Source organism: Lepisosteus platostomus, chromosome 6 (assembly GCF_059453375.1).
Source record: "Lepisosteus platostomus isolate fLepPlt1 chromosome 6, fLepPlt1.hap1, whole genome shotgun sequence".
Lineage (NCBI taxonomy): Eukaryota > Metazoa > Chordata > Actinopteri > Semionotiformes > Lepisosteidae > Lepisosteus > Lepisosteus platostomus.
In genome coordinates this window covers 17,933,313-17,952,999 of record NC_142616.1, presented here as the reverse complement: position 1 = coordinate 17,952,999, position 19,687 = coordinate 17,933,313, and the positions used below count along the sequence as shown (strand labels likewise).

General features: G+C 41.8%; 2 protein-coding genes across 3 annotated transcripts; one reads left to right on the top strand and one right to left on the bottom strand.

Moving 5' to 3' along the window:
* The first annotated feature begins 426 nt into the window (after positions 1-426).
* Positions 427-6,538, top strand: znf511 (zinc finger protein 511). Its single transcript, XM_088634520.1, has 6 exons — positions 427-636; positions 2,592-2,665; positions 3,361-3,562; positions 4,145-4,269; positions 5,249-5,446; positions 6,175-6,538. The coding sequence occupies exons 1-6, from the start codon at positions 427-429 to the stop codon at positions 6,242-6,244; spliced, it is 879 nt and encodes a 292-aa protein (XP_088490646.1). The 3' UTR covers positions 6,245-6,538.
* Positions 6,539-8,149: 1,611 nt separating this feature from the next.
* msx3 (muscle segment homeobox 3) lies at positions 8,150-12,033 on the bottom strand. Of its 2 annotated transcripts, none has more exons than XM_088634514.1 (2): positions 11,507-12,033; positions 8,150-10,549 (listed from the first exon to the last, which is right to left on the bottom strand). In XM_088634514.1, the coding sequence occupies exons 1-2, from the start codon at positions 11,913-11,915 to the stop codon at positions 10,134-10,136; spliced, it is 825 nt and encodes a 274-aa protein (XP_088490640.1). In that variant the 5' UTR covers positions 11,916-12,033; the 3' UTR covers positions 8,150-10,133. The 2 variants fall into 2 exon arrangements, with proteins under 2 accessions (XP_088490640.1, XP_088490641.1); XM_088634515.1 differs by having other exon boundaries at positions 8,150-10,552; positions 11,507-12,031.
* Between the last annotated feature and the right edge of the window lie 7,654 nt (positions 12,034-19,687).

Sequence of the window (19,687 nt, the reverse complement as noted above, 5' to 3'; positions counted from 1 at the left end):
CATTTGACTTTCACAGTCAATGGCTGATCCTCTTTTCATGTAAAAATGGTTTTGGATACACATGAAATGTGTATTTCTGCATGTGTTCCCAACGTAATCATTTAATGTTTGTTTTTGTTTGGCAATAACTGAAACTGCTGAAACGTTTTATACTCTTCCAAGGTTGCTGTAAAAATGCAATTGCCTTCCAGATGTCGCAAATAAATTGAGATTTCAGTCAAAATTAGTCATTTGGAGCAAACGCAATAAAATTGCTCAAATGTTTTTTTCGGTTACATAGGAAGTGTCCGTCTCCATCGCCTCTAACCCCAGGAGCAGCAGGACCACGGAGACACCCTGAGCTGGGCCGCGCCTGCGTCATGAAGTGTAGCCGAGGAAGCGCAACAAATGACGTAACAGCAGCGTGCTTGCGATATTGTAACTGACATGTTGCCGCTCGAATTAATCCGGTTTTTAACAGCAGCAGGCACCAGCAGCACCGACATTCAGGCGATACCAGTCCTGCCAGTCCAGCGGATAGCAGAAGAGCCCAGTGCGGTACAGCAAGTCAGTGGCGATGGTGAAAACGTCTGCAGCTCGCCTTTTGATTTCACTCCGCAACGAATACGGTTAAACAAGGACCACGAATTATTTGAAGTACGTTTTTTTTTTCGAATTGAGTAAGAACTGTGAATTAAGCGACTTAATGAGACTTGGTGCTGCTCAGTTCCCATGACTGCTTGCTGTATGTGTGTGTAGGGTGGGCTGTGCTCCAGGGTTTCTACGCCTCGGCAATCTCTGCAGTCTCTGCAGCTGCTCCAGTGCTGCTGTAGCTCCGACTGCTTCCCACCGAAAGCCTTTGCATAACTCATGCTTTCGCTACCTATTTCCGTGTCACTATATGTTATGTGCTCTGGAGACAAAACATGCAAAATATGGCGGTGTAGTTTTTTTTATTATACTTTTTTTCATCTTTAGAATCAACATTTTATTCTTTTAATTCATAATAAACAAAACAATCGGAAGGAAATAAAATCGGTCTACCAAGAAAGCAATAGGAATTTTCCATGCAAAAACTGAGACCAGCCTTCTCATTATTTTTGTATTCCGGTCTCCGTGAGTCTTTGTGATGATGCCGTTGTAATAGAAGTTATTCAGTATACAGACCGGAATACTCCCACAGGTGTGCGGAGCCTGAAAGGTGCTCCAGTCCTGCTGGCCCAGGAGATCTGATGCCTGTTGTGGGAGTGCAGTTCATTAGCAGGGAGACGCGCTGCAGAAAGACGGAGATTGAATTCCAGTGTGGAATGAGTCACGCGTGTCGACTCTTCTTGAGTGGGACCTGTGTCCGTAACCTTGCTGATGTTTTTATATTCGACTGGACGATATTTTTAATTTACCACAACTCAAGAGTTTCAGAATTAGTTAAAGAAGCATCTTGAAGTGTTTTAAGAATCCGTTGGATTCTTGAAGCCTAAAATGATATAGGACATACTGTAAGGGGACGTGATTGCTATCATTTTCGACAGGCATGGTGTCTTTCCTTATATGGCTTAGTGGTTGGCACCGTTAAGCCTTAAAGGATGAAAATACGTGATGCATCTTCCAAAGGGTGTTTGCCTTCTCATCTGTATAAAACCTGAAAATCAATAACAGAAATTGTTAGTTCCACGAAGAGATTGAGAACTCATCTGAAAGGCATGCAGCAGACACTTTGATGCTCTTGGGCAGCAGTGGGCATTCCTGCCCCTTTCTTTAAATATCCAGCTGCTTACAGCTCAGACAATGGTCGGTGTGTTTTCTGACACATAACAGGCGCGACCGTGCAGGAACGGGGTTAAACAGTGGTGCTCTGTGGGACTGATTAAAGCTGTGGTCCTCGTGACCTCGCACCTGCTGGGTGTGTCCAGCGGCCCGGACCTCCAGGCGCTCCGCCGAGCCCTTAATTCAATTAACTACTTGATTATTTCAAAGGGTTGGGTGTGTGAAGCTGTTACACAGCTAGAGGTTTTATGACAACTGAAGCAGCTGAAAATGCTAAAGGCAGATCATTGAATTAAGCAAATTATTGGGTTCAGTTAGGGATCAATGAAGCAGCTCTCAGTCCAGCTGGAAGGAAATCTGGAGACAGGAGCCCAGGAGGGGGAGGTGATTCTCGTTACTGAGTGTCAGATCTAGGGCTTGTGGCAATTCAGAGGAAATGATTCCCGAGTGAAGGGTATTTTGCGTTCATAGAGAAATTCCAGAGGTTATTTTTTTTATATTTGTACATCCTAATGCAGCCCATTGCCCAGTTAGCTTCTGTGCCTTGGAAAGACAGGTGTGTGTGGAAATTGGTGTATGCGTGTATTTCTGTCCATAACAGCATCAATGATGCATTGTGTCTCTGGAAATTACTCCACAAATATCATTCTTTGAGATTTCAGTATATGTGCAATACCTGTACTGTATGTTTCTTAAAAGGTCTTCATTTTTAGTTCTATCTTTTTGAACACTCTGTATTGGTGATAGGAAAGATTGTTGGGGAGAGTTTATTCTGTGCAGAACATTGACTATACCAACATGACATTTCTTTCTAAAACTAACCAGAATGGCTGTGCCTCTCTTAACAGGATGGGGATATACAGAGACATCTGTACCTGCAAGATGCTGCCACTAGTGTAGCGGAGGCAACTGATAGGCCAAAGTAAGTATCGACAGTCATCGCTTCCCATGCATGTGGCTTTCTGAAGGAGCATGGCTAGTCTGCTTGTCTGACCTCCGATTTGCAAACAGCCATCCTGGCTCCCTGGACGGTACATTAGTTCCTTTGCTAGAACTGCACAATTACCTCTTGCTAGGATGTATGGTGTTCACTACATTTCGAAAGAGGGATTAGTGTTGGCTATGTACAGTGTAATAGCCATTGTTACAGTTAATATAATAGTGAACAACCTTGTTTCAGTTACAAGGTCAGTGCTAATGCAGCTGTGTGTAAGACTGGCAAATAGTTAAACAGCCATAAGAACACACCCTAGGAAATGCAACCTGTTCCCTCTAAAACCAAGCAGTCCCCTTGAAGATTCGGGGTGGTTTTTGTTCTGTAAAGCCTTCTCTCCGAAAGGAATGGCGATCATGACAACACTAGGTGTTGCACTTTTCGAACCTCTCATTGGAAACATGCCCGGCAAGTGATTTCATATGGGGAAAACTCGTCTCGAAGGGCTTTGAAACTTTGGACGTAGAGACCTGAAACACGTGGGTACAAACCGGAGTGTACGCTACGGCACAAGGCCGAAGCGCCCCAGCTGTGACCGGAGCCAGTCCGCTCGCGTTCCTTTGAAGTTCAAAAGCCTGGGTGCCCCCGCACCCACACAGACACCCCCACCGTCTCCCCTCCAGGGTTTCAGAGTTCCAGTGCCACATCGCTGGCTGCAGGGAGCTGTTCGACACGCTGGAGGGCTACGAGCATCACTACAACGCGCTGCACCGGAACGTCTGCGGCCACTGCAGGCGCTCCTTTCCCTCGGGCCGCCTCCTGGACATCCACATCCCGGAGTGGCACGACGCGCTGTTCCAGGTCCTGGCGGAGAGGCAGAACATGGTTCGTCCCCCGCGATCTTGGCAATGGGCGGGAGGGGGGGCCGATATGCTAAGATATAATCTTTTCCGAAGAAAACGCTTGTTCCGCGACAGATGGGATAACATATCGGTACTCTAAATAGCGCTAGCGTTGCACAATCCCTCAACGGACTCCAATGGACCTTGTGTAGTGTGGGGACAAGCAAAAGTTTATTCCACGCTGGAAAAAGAAGAAAAGAAACGCAACGTTTCGGCTGTGGAGCTTTCTTCGGGTGTCACCCGTATTTCTTTTCTTCTGTTTACAGCACGGAATAAACCTTTAGTTGTTCCTTTGCAGCCTACGCATGCCGACGCGGCTACCTACTTTATTTTGTGTAGACATACATCAAGTTAATTCTAAAGATATTTTTAAATGACGATATGACTTCAACTTGTAAGGAGCTCTAATTCCAAAAGATGGGTCAGGTGAAAATAATGATGATGCACAGGGTTATCGTCTTTTCCGTATTGCTGATGTTGAAAAGCTGCCATCTAGCGATGGCGGCAAGCTGTTTGTGCTGCTGATGTAGGGGGGCGGAACGTGACCTATTCTCTTGTTTTTCAGTACCAGTGTTTGGTGGAGGGTTGTGATATAAAACTGAAGACAAGCGGCGAAAGGAAAGATCATTTGATAAAAAAGCACAGCTATCCTCCAGATTTTAGATTTGACAAGCCAAAAAAGAGCAAAAGGTAAAGCTTGGAACCTCTTAAAATGTAATCGCTACAATGCATGAAAAGTGAAAACACATTGGTCTTTTTAAAAATAAACACATGTATTTCTGAGTGTTTGATTTAATGTTTTCTTTTGTACATTCAATTCAAATACAATTCACCAATGTGTATTATTCTTTCGCATGAGTAACAGTCAGAAAATATTGTTGTTTTATTTCATTTGAAGTGTACCTTTCATTTATTAAAGGACAACAGAGATATATATATTAAGAGATAAAACATAACCAAACAAAAGTAAAATAAAGGGAGTCATATGAGTAGCACAAATCTGACACACCATGAAAATGATGTTTTAGAGTTCTTAAGAAACCGTGCATCGTTAGAGCTCTGGAGGAACCTCTGTCTAGACTTGACGTAGACATAAGCTTGTTGTGTTTCCCTGTTTCACCTTGTATATAAAATATCAAGTAGCCACCTACACATTACAGATATTACTGTAGTTTTAATCAGACAGGTTTACAGGTGTATGTGAAAGCAGTCTTTAAACAGATAATTGTCCTTGTAACATTTTGAAATACTGCTGTCCATACTTTATTCATTCCAGCTTAATGTGAATGCTAAAGCATTCTGTGATGACTTGTGATGTTAGACTTACCAAGTTCAAAGCCCTGGAATTTTACCTTAAAACCCCAGCACTCTGTCCCCCTACTGAATAGAATTATAGAATTGGAAACACATGTCTGAATCACAGCAGGATTCACAAAGGAGTAGTGAGTCTGTCTTAGAACTGAGGTTGCTCTTCAAAACGCTCATGAAGATGTGATCTTCACTAAAAGACGTCCTTTTCTCTAACTGCACAGTATTGTGGGCATTTAACATCCAGGATCCTCAGCCAAGTACCTGGACAGTGGTTAGTGTACCTTAACGTAGGGGGCATGATGGTTATCGCCTCTGCTTCATGCAGCTGCATGTCTAATCCATTTTTCCCCCTCCACAGCAAGGCTCAGGAGAAGCCGCGCTGGCAGAAAGGCGCAAGCATGGATGTGTGTGAAGCTGCCGCTGTCCAGCTCAGGGAACCGGAGCGCGCGGAGCCCATGGAGTTCTCTCCTTCTGGAAACACAGCTCCGGCGGGCCGGGCCTCTGGGACTGCAGATGACTCTCGCGCCGAGCAGACCAAGCCACGCTATTCCTACAAGTATGTACAGCGCAGAGGCGGCTTGAATTCATTAATGCCCACATTATATGGGACATGCGCCTGAATCACCTGTGTCCGAGTTAACCCCCTGAGAAGCAGTTTATCTGTGTAGAATCTGCTATCAGAAACAGTTTATTCTGGGCATCTGAAGGGTCTAAGAAAGTCTTTTTTTTTAAATGCAACTTAGACATTATAGAATGGCCAATATGTTGTTTGATTAAAATCCTTTAATAATCCATGCAAATATTAACAGGGATTTGATTGGATGTTTTTTGACATTGTGGTAGTTTTTTTTTCATGTGGACTGGGGAACATGCAGTCTTGTGATCACTTATATGAGTCCACACACATTTCTAGTTAAAGAGCCAAGCAAGAGGGTGGGAGATAGATTCTGATTCTGTTGACCAAGATTGCCATTGCAGCTCCAGGAATCCTTATCTTCCTTTAGAGCTTTTCAGACATGTCGGCTTCATAGGTTAACAGCGCAAGGCAGCAGGGTGCACTAGTGGTTAGGATTCGGGTCTGAATCCTGTAGGGGAACCATGAATAATGTTTACCGCCCCAGAAGAATGCCCTGTTAAAAAACCAATGAGGGTGCCAGTTCAAGAGAAAGGCTTTTAAACAGTCCGTTTTGTGATTTCTGTTAACATTTCACACTGATGGCCACATCATGAGTGAAGTCTGTGTGCCAAAGCTTGATCTCTGTCTGCTCTCTGCTCTGCCGCCAGGGTACCACCGTCAGTGTGCTTTGGGCAGGGCTCAGTGCGAGGATTCAGGGGCACCAGAAGAAAGAAATGAAGTTTCGTGGGGTGATGAGGTTTTCTGAAAGGTGTGTAAAATAGACGCAGGACCCTGTGGTATCTGTACCAAAGTCCTGTATTTCCTTATTTGCCAATGAAATGTATGAATTGAACTAAAGACACGGGACTCTGTAAGCATTATTTCTGCTGAAAATATATCATACTGGCAGGGCAATTGTTGTATTGTATGTTTTTAATTATATTTACCAGTCGTATAACAATAAAATGGATGTTTAAAAGGATGTTTCTTTTTAAAATGTTATGAATAAAATATTTTTATTACGCATTTTAATTTGATATTAGTGACTGGTTCATATGCTTTAGTTTTTGTGTGAACTGCGCCTGATGTGGATGTGTACGTTATAGTGAATTTGTTTTCTTATAAGTATTATAAGAAATGAATTATTTAGTCTTTAATAAAATGTGTACTATACGTACAAATGTCCTTTAACTGGACTGGTATTCGTATTACAACCGAACGGTGGCGCCCTTGTATTATTGGCGAAGCTGCCGCCAGCGGGCTCAGCTACCGCACGGGTATTAAGTACTTCAAGTTAGCTTACCGTGCAAGTAACAATACACGACCTCCTTCGGTAAAAACTAACCTCGACACAAGCAGTAGTAAAGATCGTCTCTTATACACAAAATTAATAATCTTATTTTAACTAACTGTAGCAATATTTCCTAATTATTTAAACACGGTTTGTTATTCTCATGGTTTATATAAAATAACAATAATCCGCAACTTTGTCAGTTGTGCTGTATTTACTGATTCGACCGTACTGCCCGTCTTAAATGGATTGAACAGGCTCCTCTCTAAAGCAAGCTTCGGAAACCATTTAAAAAGTAACTTTCCGTTTACATTTTGTGTGTATTCTGTAGATTTGATTTTTAAAATAAAAACAAATGGCGTAGAACGGACGTTGCTCGTCGGAGGTGTAGAAGTCCACACTCGAGAGGCTCTTCAGGCCGGGGCTCATGGCGGGTTGAATGACGTTGAGGTGAGCTGGGCTCGAAGTACTTGGGTCCCCTTGGGATGGGACGCTGGCCTATCGGAGCGCTGCTACTCTCATCCATGCGGGAACCTGGAGCGGGACCTTTGGGGTAAAAGACAGGCCCAGCTCAATTGTACAACAGCGGCGTTCGCTGAACGGCCGGGTCCTGATCCTGTAGTTCCTGTAGCCTTCCATTGTGGTTGTAAATACTCCTGGTGGAGTCCGAAGTACCGGTTAGAGTAGATGGAGTAACTACAGTACAGTACTGTGGTTATCCTTCCAGGGGTGTGTACAGCGACTTCAATGCGGTTTCACTACTTTCAAGGTACATATATAAAACCTTTCCGTGCGTACATGTGAGAACAGTGCGAGACCCTCTTTTATCGGTCTCAGGTGGCGTGGGAGCGCACACCCTGCGCAAGCTCCTTGTTTCATTGCTGCGTCAACGCCGAAGCTAAAATAATCAATTTTAAGATAAGGTTAAAAATATGGGGTTATGATATTATATATATTCTTCCCGTTACCGGGTAGAACTGCATCGGTTCTGACAGAACCGGGCCGTTGAGTTACCAGACTGGAATCGGCGCTGTAAGGATCTGGATGTAAGCTGGGCTGTGTCCGATATTTATGGCAGCCTTAATGAAGTCAGATGACCCCCTGCACTGACTGCAAACCCACGCTGCCTGAAATTAAACCGGAAGGCTTCTTTCTGTTGGCCAACGGGCCCGCTTTCTGTCTAATCTGTCCTATTTTTTATTTAACGTTTAAAGGGGAAAATTGTCCATTTTTTAAAAAAAACGAGCACTTATATTCTAATTACATTAGAGTTCAAAACTTAAAAAAACACTTGTTGGCAGGGGGTCCGATAATGGACATTATGAGAAAATGAAGACAACGTTTCTAAAAAATAATGTAAATTAAAAGACTTTATTGAATACTTTGTACAAAAGGCAATTGTTCGTTTCTAATAATATGTACAAATATGTACAATGCGGAGATGTACATTGTATGGATGTAAACACATTTAGCAGTTTATATATAATATATAACATTTAAATAGCGATACTCCTGCTAATTCTTTGTGAAATCGTGGTTGCAGAAAACCAAACGTTATAGTCTACAATTTTTATTTACAGTCATAGTTCATATAGGTCTTATTTTTTTATATACGAATACAGCATTAAAAATACGTTTACCCTTTGACTGGGTAACGTCGACTTTTTCAATAGTGCTTTTTAATAAGAGCTCATTTTAAAACAGAAAAGTCATTTAATAGTCACTCGTCGCCTTTTTGCAGACATCCAACAGAGAAACCACCACACTTATAAAGTTTACTGGTTTGTTGCAAATATAAATTTTCAACGTGATGCAAATGTACAAACACACGAACACTCCAAAAAATAGAAAAATAAACTCCTCGGAATTTCCTTTTGAAACGTGTACTGCGACGCAGTATTGGAACGGACAGTTTCTTAACTCGACAAGATTTTCTCCGCCTTTATCGCTGAACATGAGGGGGGAAAAACCCCGCAGGTTTTCGAAACTCAGTGCGATGTGGCCTTTCACGATTTCAAACAACTGTCTCCCAGTTCCACATATTTTAATAATAGTCTTGGAACATTTCTATCAGTACTGTATGTCTGTAAATCATTCCAAGATCTTTGTTCTGAGCTGATAAATATTTGGTCCATGAACACCAATACAACCGTTAATTAATTCATGTAATAAGGCTGGGTCGTTATTTAATTCTAAAAAAAAATGCACATTAGAAAAATAACTAACATTCACACAAGTTGTCGACGAGAAGCAGCACCAATAAGACGATGTACTGCGACTCAAATGCTACTCTTAAGAAATCCAGCGGTCAGAGCTCACTGCACTCTCTTCTTTGATCCCTGGTCTCACTGAATCTCGCCACGGGAGACCAATTTGACCTGTGAAAGCAATTCGGAGTTTTGTATTTCCATTGCACCGAAAGGAAAAGGCACTCCGGAGTTTAAATAAAACAGAGTAAAATTTCAAACTTCCGTCGCGGTTATTATCTTCTTGAATACGATACAAACTTTTTAACGTTTATAACGTTTTAGAGTCTGGTTATACAGAGAACATTACCGGAATCCGTTTTTATTCTTAATATATATGACAGTCTTAATTGACTATTTGTAGATCTGAAGATCTGAAGATACAAGACTATTCTTAACGTAGTACCTTGATAGATTATTAGAACGAAAGTATTCCCTTAATTAAAAAACAAAAACAAAACGAGTTTCTCTGTTCGTCAATTCGCCAACATGAAATGAATTATGATTTTTTCCCTGGAGTTCAAAAACTGAGTCGTCTTTTTTTTCATGGTGGCATGGTGTCTTTTGTAATTTACTGTGTTTTACATGGTCAATATTCACTTTAGGACTCATTCCAAAAGTCCGTTTCACACCCCCACAAATTAACTATCGACAAAGATCGTTTTATCAGCGGCAGACGATCGCAGGAAAAAAAAAGTCAAATATCTGAACTCTTAATTAAAAATAATATTAAACTGATTAAAATATTTTTTGAATATAAATCGTAATATAGCGAAACCTTAGTAAACTAAAGTCCAGCTTTAAGAGCTGATATAACATACATTTAGGCTAAGTATATTTTTTTTGCTAGGGCTTACAGAAACTGAAACGACGTTAGGAGATATTTTTAGCGCTTCAAAAGTTCACATTAATTTTGCCACAGTTTGCGAGGGGGAAGTATATTAGGCACAACGCCCGTGGACAGGGGTAAGAGATGGAGAATCTTTGTTTGAAGGCCTATACAACCAATATATTACTTGTGCCAAATGGGCCAAAACAGTACTTCAACATGGCTTTTACAACTAGGCTGCTTAACGTCAGCCTAGTTCCGTTATGATAAATAATACATCCCGTAGGTGACTGGTCCACTGAAGAGTCCCGGGACCGGCAAGGCTGGTCTATGGAAAGCGTTCGACGGTCCGTACAGTGAAGGAGAGCCCACATGCGCTCCAAGGGGGAACGGGAAGGCGAACGCAGGGAGCAGAGGTTTCGTGGCCAGTTTGAGTTTCTCCAGCTCGGCCTCCTGCAGTCTCTTGGCTTTAGCCCTCCTGTTCTGGAACCAGATCTTGACCTGCGTCTCCGTGAGGTTGAGCGAGTTGGAGAACTCGGCTCGCTCCGCGATGGACAGGTACTGCTTCTGGCGGAACTTCCTCTCCAGCGCCAGCAGCTGGGAGGTGGTGAACGGCGTCCGGGGCTTCCTGTTGTTCTTGTGCTTCCTAAGGGTGCACGGCGGCGGACTGGAGTGCCCTGCTGAAACGCGTAATGGGCACTGGTGAGAAACATTTCACATGGAATAAATATGATCAACTCCAACCTGTCAAAGAGCTATTCTGCATCATACGAGGTGTTATAAGTAAATCACTTATATATTTATAACTATAAAACAGGTGATACTGTAGCAACGGTCAAAGAGACACACACACATATATATATTATAGTATCGACTCTAGGCAGACACAGCTTGCTTAAATTAAGTTGGACCCGTCTCACAAGCACAGCCGACAGCGGGGAAGTAGGCGCAGGTGGTGCGCCAGTATAAACGTTGCTTCTGCCGCCTACCGTCAACTGAAGTCTCACTTTGACCAAGATGGTCATTGCCCTACCACGTTGGCGTTGGAATTAAAATAAAATGCCAAAAAAAAACCCAAATACTTTTAACATAAAGACTAGGTCCTAACAAGTATGCAAACCACCACCCAACTCTTTAAACACAACGTCCCACTCTATTAGTGAATGTGCACGTTTCCCCACCTTCCCACGTTTAAATCTCACCAGTATACCAAGCTAACTGAACTTTTCTGACCTTTACAACTTCAGCAATCAGTATTATACCCAAATAAACACCACCCTCACGTGTAACATTTTTATTTTGCATTTTGCATCCAGAAAAAGGAAAACGCGTTGATCTTAAGCGAAATCTAACGATTGCTAATTAAAGGAATCCATGAACACACTTCAGATATGAGTTTTCGTTTGACGAACTGTGACTGAATATTCCCGGTTTCCAAAACATTGCTCGAAAGCAAATATACAGTTTTTAAAAAAAAAACAGCGGCCGCACTAACCCGTGCGTAAATACTTAGTCAGTGGCCTGTACACAGTGATTCACGTCTGCGATTTTGCAGTTTTAACCACGACGAAGCAACAAAACAACAGACTCACGGACATTTACAACCAGAGGTCGGTGTAGAGTAAAAGACTTACTGGGTGGAGTTGAAAAAGACGAGGTCTGAAACCAAGTGCTCTGGTCGCTGTCATGAAGATCCTCTGTCTCACTTTTCGGACAGCCTGTTGAGTTAGGGAAGCTGTCCACGGAACGAGTTTTCTCTGCATAACCCCTCCTGGGAGAGTGGGGTCCCTCCTGCTCGCCAACAGGTTTAGGCGGAACCAGAACCGGCTCAGTGGAGGCATGATCAGTCCGGCACGCCGTTCTGTCCGAGATCAGCGACTCTACGCTGAAAGGGAGGCTGGGGGTCTTGCTTTTACATCCTTTTGTAGCCGTCTTCTCTTTTGATTGTAAGTCTTCCTTCTCGGAATCCTCTCTTTCGTGTGGTTTAATCTCTTGAGAGAGAGGCCCCTGAACAGGATTCATGATACGAGAGAAAGGGGCCATACACCTCAGAATAAATCTCTTGTCAGTCCTCAATCGCTTCCTGGCGTGCAACAACGGGGCTGCGGCGTCACCCTCTCTGTCAAAACGCCAGCCACTTTTCTGGAGAGCTGCTGCGTTTCGGCTATAAGTTCTGCAACTTTTCTCTTATCTCGCCGCCTTCCAATCGGCTGGCTAAATGGGCTCCATGACGTTGCCAACCTTCGCTTTGATTGGCCAGCAGGCTTCTAAAAGACATCAAGAATGATTTTGAAAGGAATGAGTAGTTAATCATAGATGTCTTGCTGTGGAAGTTTATTGATAGCTCAAGGGCTCAAGTCTCCTAGGAGCGCAGAGCGAGTAGAGCAATTTTACTGCAATTAAGCAGTAGGGCAGCCTTTAGAAAGAACCTCTTTACTCATTAGCTGGGCACTTATTGAAACCATACAGTGGGACAGCTATCCCCTTTGACATTTAATTACTTATACATTTCGGCCAAAAAGAGACACCGGACATTATCCACATTTTGAACATTATCGTTCAGATTAAAGGGCTGCGCATGGAGTTTTCATCGCTTTGTTTCAGAACGTGATACATCACCTTAGTAAAACATACTCTATATTTGGTTCGTGAAAGGAATTTTAATAGCTATTGGCTTCGGGTTTTATTTAGCATGGGAAGAAAATACGTCAGAACATCTATCCATCTAAGGCAGAGATCAATTTAAATTAAAAATGCCGTTTCACGTTTAGAGTTTTAGACTAAACACGATATGCCGCGTATAATGTTTACTATATTAAGCTACTAGTTAACAAACAAAGATGTAAAGGACGCACATGGCAGTATTACAAGTGTTCATGACTTGCCTTGCCCCTTTAAGGTTGCTGGAGTTTCTACTGAAAAGCGTCAGGCAATCCTTCACCATAAGTCAAAGCATTTAATAAGGCAGACAAGTTATGTTTTGGAAGGCGCCGGGCTCGGCAGGATCAAAAGAGGACGCTACCTCAGGGAGAAAAGGCAACAGTTAACTCCACTTAACCAATTGTCCTCGAAAAGTTTAATGTCTAGTGCACATAGCTGGAAGGGAACATTTCTCACAGAGTGCTTATAACCATCACTGTTAACTGTTTCCTTCCTGGATTTTTAATAAACGAATGGAGTGTTCTCGTATTAAACGAAACACCTAGAAGACGTAGACCGTGAGTATGTACTGTATCTATTAAAAGTATGTACTGTATCAGTTAAACCTGATACCAGTGGAGCTGTTTATGCGCTGGTAAATTCAGAAACAAGTGCTTGTCCACAAGTAGTGGGTGTCTTCTTTAAGGCTCCTCACTGGAAGTTTTGCTTTCCATCAATGAATATTAATTTTTAATATCAGAGTGGTTTAATATTTCTGACACGCATACAAACAGCAGATATGATTGCAACTGTATCATGCATTTAATCTGGCTTTGTTTCAAATGTACCATTTGATCTATTTTATTTATCTCGTTTAGCCTTTTGAAAGATTTCCAGCATTCCGCTCATTTGTGTCAAAAGGCTCCTGTCTAATTCGACAACGAAGAGGTTAAGGCTCTCAGAACAAGGCGAAAACACTCAAGTTCTGCAGTTTCTAAATTAAACAGCACACAGGTAAAAAGGGTACAGTACTGAAATATTAATTAGCATGTGGGCTATTTACGGAAGGCGTGTCTTCATGTAGATGTGCAGTTTTGACAAAATGGTAAAGTTATTATTATCATCATATCTTAATTGTATGTTAAGCAGTACTAACGTAAAAAAGAGCACAGGCTGATTAAGAAACAAGTATACCAAACCAGATCTTACTGACCTTCGAACACTGTCATCCTTCCTTAGAGTATAATACACTCTTTCTTTCAGTGTTAAATGTCAGATCTAAACTTTATCTAAAATTTGAATTCGATTATTTGTATAAAATACTAACGAATTTATATCAGACTAGTTTTATTATAAGTTTCAATCAAATAACACATTGTTAATAGTTTTTGTTTTGTGATAAAAAAGACCATAGACGAAAATGGTTTTATTAAAAAAAATAGTTCTGCAATCATTTAAGTACCGAAGATGGCAAACGTAGGTTACGTGACGAAAGTCTGATCTAGAAGGTTTATTATCATCATTAATGTTGCTTTAGCTGTTTTTGGTGTGTGAGTAGTGTTCATGTGTGATTACAGCCTGTATAATACTCAAAAGCACCGAAACATGGCAGCAACCATTGCAAAAAACAATATCTGTAAAGTTAAAAAAAAAAAAAAGAATTTGACAGTTACAATAACACAGAACAAATAAATACAGAACATTGAAACTGGTGAATTCTGCGAAAATGTGGACTTCTTGAGAATTAATGTGTTCCACTATCTTTTGCGACCTAGCTTATACATTAGAGTTGATTCATTGATTCGAGTTTCGTTTACTTTTCATAGAATACATGGATTAATTATAGATTAATTAATCTTGACGCATAGCTATACACCCCCTGCGCAATATTCAGTGATGAAACGCAGTATTTAAAAAATACATTATTAAATCAGGCGAACAGCGAGTTCATTACCTCTGGCAAAGCCATGCTGTAATAGGCTTAATTACATAGGTGCGTCTTTAATAGGTGCAACAATTCTCCTCCGGGATAGTGGGAAAATCGTACATGTTGCTAGGTAATTTTAATGTCAACATCTACAGCCAAACCGGCTATGATAAACCATGGGCAGTAGACATTCATGATAATATATATAAAACGAAAATAAAAACGCATATTATTTCTTAAACTATTTTTTCCCAGTTAGAGTACTGCGTCCCCTGATATATTCGTTTAGATATTTTTCTCCTTGTAGCCTAAGTTTACCTGTAGCATCATATGTATTGCCGAAGGATCAAGAGGGAAACCATGATTTTCCTGCTAGATAATATCCGGGTCTCTCAAACCGAAGAACCATAATTATTTATTCGTATTAATTGTTGGTATCCAAAACGGGGACAGAACCATTTACGTTACAACAAAAAAAAAAAACCTGTTTCCGAAAACAAATGGGTTGAAATATGACTGTTACACAGAAACCTCACAGTGCCGAGAAGACGTCGTGTTTTTGACCATGGCCTGCTTAAACAGAAGTAACATTAAAAGTCAGACAGAAGTCTCTTTCAGCACTCTTTCAGAGTGCAGAAGAAAAATTATTCTGGTTATCTGATTTTTATTTTTTGTAGCTAATAAATTATAAAGAATGCCTTCAAATAAACGCTCGTTCTTTATACATAGATTTTCATAGTGTTTTTTAGGGTTATTCAGATTACCTAAACATTTGTGAGATACATGTGTCTATGTATATTATTTACATTTTTATGTAATAAACATATATTAACTATACAACGGAAAATATTTTCAAAATAAAAAGTAGTTATTTAAAAAACAGAAAGTAGTTTTATCTCTATATAATTAATTTATATATAGTCTTCTGAAAAATGTCAATCAAACATCTCAATACTTTGTACAGTGGATTAATGTTATTTTGAGTAAGATAATTATAGTAATGAATTCACAATAATATTTAAAAATGACGACGGTTGAAGGAGTGGATCACTAGGGTGTATTTAATAACCCTGCCTGCATTTGTCTTAGTAAAAATACTGTCAAGTCAGCACTCCAAATCTAGTCTAGCTCTAGTCTGAGAGCTGACCAGTATCTGGGAAGACACAAGATGATATGTTCCGGAAACAGCGATGTCGCACAACAGACATTCAGAAAGCAACAACACTCGTATCTGTTAGCAGTTAAATTTGAAAATCACAAACTAGAGCTTGTCTTTCCACGTTATATTAATCTGAATTACGGCGTACTATTACGGGAGGGAAGCTGTACATTTTCAGATCCTATACATCAAATCGACTCCTACGGTAATTGGAGTCTTGTTAAACCTAAGCCGGCAGCGAGGTGTGTTCATGAAGAGCGCGTCTCGCAGGACATGCGGTTTCAGTGCGCGCGAAACTGTACGGTCACAGCCTAGTGATACTGAAGAACCGCAGGACACGACCCCCTGAGGAAACTCAGCGCTTTGCTTTTCGCATCTGCTGTTTGAGAAATAACACTGAAAGTGAAAATCTTGTCATTCAGAAATTAATTGCAGCAATTTTTTTGCATTTCACAACCAAGACCGCCAAAAAACAGAAAGAGAGTATTTGCAGGGATGTTTATTAGTGCACACAGAGAGAGAGATTTGCATTAATGTAGAAGAGAATAAGGAGTAAGAATGTTTTTATCATATGCATTTAACATGACTTACAAGCACAAGGCATGAGAGAAGCAGCTGCCAAAAGGAGGCCTGTGTGGTTCATTGCTTATTGTTTTTTCTCTTAATGATCCCAGAGCCCCAATCACCTCTACCCCCTTGTATGTGTCTCCCCAGCACCACTGGGCAGTATGTTTCATGCTCCTGCCCTGCTTTGTGTAAAGAAAGGCCTTCTGCTCATGCTGCTCCGGTTAACTAGTTTAAATCCCTGCGATTTTTCCCGATCCTCTGCGTTGAGCTGGAAGTAATGGTCTGATTTTGTGAACTCTCTTTTTTTATGTAAGAATTCCGACATTCAGAAAATTCACCCCAGAACAAAGAGATTCTGTTCCTTTCATGTGTCTGCATGTGACATGACTTTCACACCAGTGCTCTCTCTGCCGGCCTCTCTCTGGGACACCAAATGATGAGCCGGCCACAAGCTGCTGCACAGCAACGGTGGGCTCGTGGGTTACCGAGGTTTTACCAGACCCCCATCCCTGCAGTTTACCACAGCTGACAGGCAAGATTGCCCGATTGTAATAACTTCTCCTGGAAAACCCGTTGAACTATTGCAATAGTCCAAGTGGATTAAACACACAGTACACCAAAAGCAGAATTTCCAAGGTCTTCAATTCAAGTGCAAAATGTGCTTCCATTGGCAGACGTAAAAAAAAAAAGCGAATCCACAGTTCCCAACCTGTGAACGGACTGAAGAAAGCAGGCATTTCATTTCTCTCTCGCCCCGCATAGATGTGCCCTGCGAGACGTTTGCCCTTAAGAGGCTCAGGAGAGTTTGGGAATGAAAAAATGAAATCCCCCTGTGTTTGTCTAGGTTTGATGTGAGTAAACATTTCATGGTTAGGCTCTGGGAGAACAGCTAGCTTGTGTGCAGTTCTTAAACTGCATCAGGGTGATGAGGAGAGTTTACCCTTTCTCAAGCAATCGCTCACCGATACAAACGTCCTGTATCAGATGAAAATGCCACAGTTCCACACGGCAAACCTCAGTCTTCTTCTCGACCTATTTGTTGTTGTTTTTTCAGGCCCAAAAATAGGCATTTGGGAGTAGGTACAAACTGCCACAGCATTCTGCAAAGGCAGCTATAATAAAACCAGAGTGCTTGCCAGCCCAGCTCACAACACTGTCTTACTCCTTCTGGTGTCTAAGTCTCTGAAGGCATCTCCAGAGATCAGTACCAGAAGCCCAGCAATGCAGCCCTAGAAGCACAAAAGCCACGCAGGAACAATATAGAATCATTAGGCTGATAAAGCCAGACACTGGATTTGAGAAATCAAGTTCTTTTTCCATGAGAAAACCTGCTCCTCCCTGAGTCATATAAAGACTCTGACTTTAGTGAGGATGTCAAGCAAATGCTGGCAAATCCTCCCAAATTCTCAAGTACTTAAAGGTTCTTTCACCTACTGCACATATCCGTATTCCAGGGATCCAGAGAGGAAAGTCCCTCTCCAGAGCAGGAATGCAATCAGAGATTCCGATCTGCAAGACCTCTGTCAGGAAATTCTTAGCTTCATGTGGAGACCACATCTCAGCCGGAATATGGAAAGCGCAGCACGCTGGAGTAAATGCCAGAAGTGTTTGGGAACAAACGCGCAGAGGCGAATGCTCAGGTGCTGTCTTCCGCCTTCATTCCCAGTTTTGGAATGTATATCCTGGCGGAGCAGGGTGGATAGCATGAAAATTGGCCTCTTAAGCCTGGCCTTTCCATTTTCAACCCAAAGAGGCTTGAGAGCTACAGGACTAAAAATCTGAAGGAAGATATGGCCTCTGGCCCCTTTCCAGGTATTTTCCTTCTGTTCTGTCTTATGCCACTAACTAGTTCCCTTAAGGCTTTTTTTAATGCTAAGTGCTGATTTCCTTTATTACCGTTTTCCTAACCTTTTTATTGAATAACCTATTTCCCCCCCAGTTGCTCTGAGAGAGGTAATAAAGAATAGAATAATCTGCTACAGGAATCTTTTCTGCCTTGAGATTGCTCCGCCAGGAAGATGATAGCACTGTTGCCGTTTTTGTTAGCTGGGCTCTCTTAGAGTTCACAGTTTTACACGAAGCCGATGGTATTTGGAATGTCTGCCGCTTCCTACCATTTGTAAATCCTCCTTGTTTCGTCTATATTTAAAGAACAAATAAATCTGTCTACACTGTTTGATTAGCACTGGAAGCAATTAAGGTTTGAAAATCTGTTCATTCTCCACATATTTACTGTGATGTCGTCTTTAGGTTTCCTAAAAGTCCTTGGTCTCAACTGGGAAGCAGACCATTGTCCGATGGATGGGAGCCTCAGAGGGAGCAAATGAATCCGAGTGAGATATTTCCATTTCCCTGGGAGTCATATGCTGGGAGACTCCTTAACAGCCACACAAAGCACAAGACTTCTTTGATGCCTTCATTTAACCTCTGGCTCTACTGCCATATCAAAACTATCTGTTACCTTTTGAGAGACCCAACCCAGAGGTTTGAGCATCTTGCCCGGCATTGAACCGAGTCGGAGCGGTGGCACTGTAGCTAAGGATCTGTGCTTGTGGCTGGAAGGTTGCAGGTTCAACTCCTGTGGCTGGCAGAGGAATCCTACTCTGTTGGGCCCCTGAGCAAGACCCTTAACCCCAGCTGTTCTAGGGGTGCCATTTAAATGGCTGACCATCTGACCAAAAGGCTTCTCTTTCTCCTCCTGTGTGTCTCATGGAGTGAGCAAGCTGGGGAGTGCAAAAAGACAAATTCCTAATGCAAGAAATTGTATATGGCTAATAAAGTGATCTTATCTTAACTTCCAACCCAACATTTGCATTGGCAGGTTCCCACAAGACAGAAGCTGGGACCACAAGCATACAGAACACTGCCTTCCCATCCGGAGCATTTTCTTGTTTTCCTGAGTGCGACCGATGGCACTCCCTTTTTATCTGGAAAATCCTGGAATAATGCTAAAGGATGCCCATTGCCAAGACACTCAGGTCCTCAGAGACACAGCAGAAGAACAGGCTGCCCTGTCATGTGAGGCCACACTGCCTGCAAGTGGTTAGGGAATGGTAGGTGGTCATGGGCAATAATACATCACATTCTCCAAACTGGTGACTGGGGGAAGCGGTTAGGCCTTCAGTTTAAACCAGCAATTGGTTATGCTGGTTCCAAGAAGCAACAAACTTTATGTGTAATTTTACGCATCTGACAGACAGTCTTTGCGGTTTGAAAGTGTTTGGGTCCCATGCTAGCATATGACTGTCATGGCAATATGGAAGAAGATTAATTTGTTCTTTCCTTTCCTTCCTTTAAATTCAATTGGTCACCTATGATATGCTTCTGAGACATTTCCAGTCGGTTGTGGAGCCTCCTCAGAACACCTTGTGAAACCCTCTACAGTTTAGCCCAGCTGAGAGTCTCTGGAGATAGGGTAGTTGTGCACCTTTATAAGAGACCAAAATAACTTGTATGCTAAAATCTCTATAAAATAAAATAGAGTAATATATACAATATATAAAAGTCACAAACCTGAAGTTT

Excerpts from the sequence above, each read along its gene's own strand:
- znf511 (XM_088634520.1), top strand. The coding sequence starts at position 427 with ATGTTGCCGCTCGAATTAATCCGGTTTTTAACAGCAGCAGGCACCAGC. Across the intron at positions 637-2,591 it reads AGGACCACGAATTATTTGAA|GATGGGGATATACAGAGACA; the intron begins GTACGTTTTTTT and ends CTCTCTTAACAG. Across the intron at positions 2,666-3,360 it reads GAGGCAACTGATAGGCCAAA|GGTTTCAGAGTTCCAGTGCC; the intron begins GTAAGTATCGAC and ends TCTCCCCTCCAG.
- msx3 (XM_088634515.1), bottom strand. The coding sequence starts at position 11,915 with ATGGCCCCTTTCTCTCGTATCATGAATCCTGTTCAGGGGCCTCTCTCT. Across the intron at positions 10,553-11,506 it reads GTCTTTTTCAACTCCACCCA|CAGGGCACTCCAGTCCGCCG; the intron begins GTAAGTCTTTTA and ends TACGCGTTTCAG.